Raw genomic sequence first — 5,350 nt, 5'->3', positions numbered from 1 at the left:
CATCTGTAATCCCAGTTACATGGGAAGCTGAGGCAGGAGAATCACTTGAACCTGAGAGGTGGAGGTTGCAGTGAGCTGAGATCGTGCCATGGCACTCCAGCGTGGGCAATAAGAGTAAAACTCCATCTCAAAAAAAAAAAAAAAAAAGAGTAGCCACTATTATTAGTTTTGTTATGTGAAATCCCAGAAAAGTGTTTTACGTAATATCAGTGCATACATATCAATACACACATGTCCTTTTTTATTTCCACCAAAAAGGATCCTAACACTTTATTGCCACATGCTAGTAGATACGTAAGTAGTTTCCAGATATTTACTATTAAAAATAATAATTTTTCCCAGGGATTTGAAAAGAAGTGAGAGGATCACTTGAGGCCAGGAGTTTACATCTCTACAAAAAACTTAAAAATTAACTCAACGTGGTGATGCCTACCTGTAGTTCTAGCTACTGGGAAGGCTGAGGTGGGAGGATCACTTGAGCCAAGGAGTTTGAGGTTCCAGTGAGCTATGATCTAGCCACTGTACTCCAGCCTAGGTGACAGACCAAGACCTTATCTCTAAAAAATAATAATATTCCTCTTTACTGAAGTATTCCAGCTAATATGTGAAAGAAGAGTGACAGAATATCATTATTTTGCAATTGATAATGAATTAATTGATCTAATAAGCATTGACAATCAATCACTGCTGTTACACAAAAAAAAGAAGCAGCTAGACATTACATGTCTCCTGATAGAAAAGAAATAGTACGACCTATGAAGTAGTCATGTCATGGGGTGAAACAGTAAACCTAAATCTAATCAAGCCTCTAAGTACCAATTTACAGAAAATAGAGGACAGAGGATCATGATAACCTACATCCTGGAGACAACTCTCTAAAGAGCACATATTGGGTTCCACTGATCCACCCATCGTTCCATGGAAGCACAGTTGTAAAGAAAGGCAAACTATAATGAGAAGGCCACCTGCAGCACACAGAGGCAGGTGACCATGGCAGTTGTTGTCAACCTGGTTGGCCTGACAAAGCCATTTCCACTTTAAGGGAAGCCCTGTTGCAGGGAACAAACACACACTTTTGAGGGTCAGGGTACCATCTGCTCCAGAGAGTGCTTCATGGGCATAAACCATGTGGGCTCTGAGACTTTAACTCTTCCGGTTTTAGTGCCACACAGCTCCTTTCTGTTCCCATAGTCAGGTCAGCCTAGGAGCTCATTGGGTTCTTTAAAGTCAGTTTACACATTCTAGCCTAGTCCTGCAAGATCTGGCTCTGTCTACCCGTGTAACCTCTTGATGCTGCTCTGTCCTCCTTGCCCTGTAACCACCACCTGTACTAGACTTCCTGCAGTTCTTCCTATCTACCTGAGCATGATCTTTTCCACTCTCTCCAGGCCTTTGCCCATGCCATCCACTGCCTGGTAAACCCTTCCTATCCTTGTCAAGTGTCATCCTAAAGGTCCTTTCCTCAGGGAGTCCTTCCCTACACCCACCAACATGAAGTCAGGACTCCCTCCATTATACTCTCTGTATCTATACCTCTACAGTTGTAATACTTGTCACACTTTCTCATAGTCATGGGATTAATATATCTTCTCTTCTAGTCACTGGAGGTCCAGGAAGGCAGAAGCCACTCCTGTTCAATTTTCTGTCCTCACTACCTAGCAGATTACCTGCCATCTTCACAGATACTCAATAAATTCTTGAATGAAAGAACAAATGATATCACACCTAACAATGCTTAGGAGTCAGAGAGAAGAAAATGGTCCTAGAATGCTGTTCTTACAGAATTTAATAATGTTCATAGATAATATTTATAAAATTAGTAGATACAGATTTTCAATCACACATATTAAATGAATTATTAAACCTAGTCCCCTAGGTTACAGGGACAGTCTCTCACTTAAGGGTCAATTTCTGAAACCCAAACAGAGCTGCCCTTCAGGCCTACTACAGAATTATTGATAAGCAATATTACGAGCTATGACAGTGTCCTTCTGGTCCTTTTTTTTTAGATTGTTTTCCTCTGTCACCCAGGCTGCAGTGCAGTGGCAGCAGCCTCCACCTCCCAGGTTCACGCGATTCTCCTGCCTCAGCCTCCTGAGTAGCTGGGACTATAGGCGCCCACCACCATGCCAACTTTGTATTTTTAGTAGAGGTGGGGTTTCACCATGTTAGCCAGGCTGGTCTTGAACTCCTGACCTCAAATGATCCACCCACCTGGGATTACAGGTGTGAGCCACTGCGTGCGGCCAACAGAACCTATCTTAACAAGTGGCTGCAGGCTGGGCACGGTGGCTCACGCTTGTAATCCCAGAACTTTGGGAGGCCGAGGCGGGCAGATCACAAGGTCAGGAGATCGAGACCATCCTGCTAAGTAAGTATAAGGTAAACTCTTAGCTTACTGCTAAGTAAGTTTAAGGTAAACAGTTAAGTGCTCAGTAATTAACAATTATTGTTATTAACCCCTACAAAAGCAAATGTTTAAAGATGTCTGAGCAGGAGAAATGATCAAAGAGGTTCTTGAAGATTAATCTCACCAATTACTTCTCCTCCAGAGTTAAAATATCAAATCTATCACCTCTTCCCCCTTCCTCACTCTGTAACATCCTTCCCAGTGAACATCATCCCCAGGAGGAGCCCAAAACCAGCAACTAAGGCTCTCTCATGTTAGTGAAAGGATTCCAGCTGGTGAGCCCCACCACTGTGGGGACAAACTCAATTGAGTTGAGCTATGGCTTCTGGGATGGAGGCTCACAGCCACCTAATCCCACCCTCAATGTACTCAGCCACCACTACCCAGGATTTACATCCAGCGTGCACTCTGAAGAGAATAAAACCAGTGATATTTCTTGTCAATTCTAAAGCATAGATATTTCCCCCTAAAACACAGGGAAGGGTCCAGGTTTTCAGAATGACCCTGTTTCTCAAGTCCCTTAACTGCTAACCTAGGAGCTTATCCTCTGGAGAGTTTCTGAAGAAAGGCTTCTCTTTGCCTCAGTTTCCTTATCTGTAAAATGGGGGATAATAATGGTACTACTTCCTGAGGTCCTGGTGAGAATTAGATGAGTCAATATGTATAAAGGGCCTAGAACACTACCTAGCACACAGTAAGTGCTCCGCAGGTGTTAGCTTCACTTAATTATGAACTTTAGTTCTTCCATCTTATTTGTACTGCTTTCTATTTGTGATCATATATTTTTCAATTACTAAGCATTTACAGTGGCCTTGTAAGAGACTATTTCAGCCCTAGTGCACCTTTGGGGCAGCAGTTTGGCTGGTGGCTTATAAATAGTCATCCCCCAGATCAGAGGCACCCATGCTTTTCTATAGACCCTGTGTAAGTTGTATCTGTTAATTTCCTTCATTGAGAAATATATACTGTAGATAAAAGAATCCAGCAAAGCCTTTAATTGGTAACTTTATTAATAACAATAGCATCTACACACATTTGAAAACACACATGTAGGAGACAGTTAAGATTTATTCAGTCTGTGATAATGTCTAGAGCTCATTTGGATTCATCAGACCCCTGCTATCAACTCCAAAAACCCTTAGCCAAAAACAGAGTTGAATCACTCATCAAACCATCAGTGTCTTCCTCGGCAGAATCAAGGGTTGGACAGAAAGAGTAAATATTCTGTACCTCCACAAAATAAAACTAAAATGCAATTGTCCTGCATCTGAGAATACAAGGGTGGACAGTATGAGTTGCATGACTGTGAACCAATGAGGCTTCCCTTGGCCTCATTTGTAAAAAGGAGATTAACCCTGTAGTCCTGCCTATCTTGCATGGCGTCCTGGAAAGCAAATGAGGTGATGACTGTCAATTAAAAGCTCCTCTCCTTTAAGAGGGGAACACCAAGAGGGGAGAGTAAGAAAAGAAGGAAAAGGCTCTTTCCAGTGACCAATACGCTGAATTTGATGAAAATCCAAAAGAGGTTATGCTAAACTGGGAAGCGTAAGGGTGGATCTACCATTGCCACCTCCTCTTTGATGCAAAAAAAATCTTAACACGGCCCCCTCCCAGCTGTTGCACTGAGGTGACTAAGGATACATTTGAGGAAGTAGCTCCAAAAACATTTCCATTTTCACCGTGTCTTCACATACATCTAATGGAAATGAACAGCACCCATCATCCATCCACGGGAGCGATCAAGAAAACGATGGGATGGAAAAACTAACCCAACAATATTACATCAATACGTAGTATTAAAGTAAGTGTCCATAATGTGCCAGGCTGAAGATGCACGGGAAAACCACACCAGCCGGTCAAGGGCTTGAGAATACCATAAACAAGAAAACAGACGAACCAATTTCAGACAGCTGCTAGAAGGAAGATAAAATGAGACAGGCAAGTATGAGCGGCGCGAATTCCTTAGTGGATGACGTAGGTCTCTGACAGGTGACTTTTGAGCCCGTATCTACACGGTAAGTGCCTCGCAGTGACCTGGGGCCGTAGCCTTACCCTTTAAAGCAGAGACCATTAAATGCAAAAATTATCAACAAAACGAGAAATAGGAATTTCAAAGTCTCAAAGTGAACGACGGAAACTGAAATCTACAAATTAGAAAGAGGCGCAGAATTTTGAATATTCATGTCGCCCAATCAGGAAAAGGCTGGGACCCGGCTGCGCGGGCTTCGTCCAAAATACACAGAACGGCTGGTATCCACAGGAGACCCCATTGCACAGCAGAACTGGTGACCGGACACAAAAGGTGCTGCCAAGCGTCAGTCATACACAGCTGTCACGCAGTGTTTGCGGAACCTGGGCTGAATTGTGCCCTGGAGTTCTCTTAAATAACAGCCGAACTCAGCCACTTCGTTTTAGAATGAAACAGACCCAAGAAGCCACCAGGGCGCCAGTGTGGGGCGGGAGTGGGGGCGGGTAAAGAGGCGGATTCCCAACATCCTAATTGAGAACCGACTCCTGGGAAAGCTAAGCAGCACAATGAGTGAAGACACGCTCTAGATTCAAAAGCAAATCCAATCATGCACCGGGGACCTCAAGTTCCAAATGGTTAAAAACCTACGTGTGGCATTTCCCATGACCTTTACACTAAAATTACTTTATGAGAAGAAACTAAGGGAGTAAGTGAACAAGCTCTTTTCTAGTGATTAGGTGGGTGGCTCTGAAAAGAGCCTTTGGAGTCAAGCAGCCGGCGACTCGAGCGAGCGAGCGCCAGGTCCCGGCAGGGACTCACTTGGAGCTGGTGTACTTGGTGACCGCCTTGGTGCCCTCGGACACAGCGTGCTTGGCCAGCTCGCCGGGCAGCAGCAGGCGCACGGCCGTCTGGATCTCGCGGGACGTGATGGTGGAGCGCTTGTTGTAGTGCGCCAGGCGGGACGCCTCTCC

The 5,350-nt window shown here is 44.3% G+C and overlaps 1 protein-coding gene across 3 annotated transcripts in view; it reads right to left on the bottom strand.

The window, feature by feature from the left end:
• Positions 1–3,403: 3,403 nt before the first annotated feature.
• LOC105534783 (histone H2B type 2-E) overlaps positions 3,404–5,350 on the bottom strand; it is a 2,786-nt gene continuing 839 nt past the window's right edge. Inside the window, exons 2-3 of one of the 3 annotated variants that reach the window (XM_011973650.1) lie at positions 5,259–5,344; positions 3,404–5,197 (exon numbers count right to left, since the gene is read on the bottom strand). In XM_011973650.1, coding sequence (XP_011829040.1) covers positions 5,146–5,197; positions 5,259–5,344 — 138 coding nt within the window. In that variant the 3' untranslated portion in view covers positions 3,404–5,145. Of the gene's footprint in view, positions 5,345–5,350 lie in introns of all 3 variants that reach the window. The other 2 variants (XM_011973649.1, XM_011973648.1) reach the window with 2 other exon arrangements.

This window comes from Mandrillus leucophaeus, unplaced genomic scaffold, assembly GCF_000951045.1.
Source record: "Mandrillus leucophaeus isolate KB7577 unplaced genomic scaffold, Mleu.le_1.0 Scaffold139, whole genome shotgun sequence".
NCBI classification, from domain to species: Eukaryota; Metazoa; Chordata; class Mammalia; order Primates; family Cercopithecidae; genus Mandrillus; species Mandrillus leucophaeus.
Note: the sequence above shows the minus strand (reverse complement) of the source record. Positions and strands in the feature narration are given on the sequence as shown.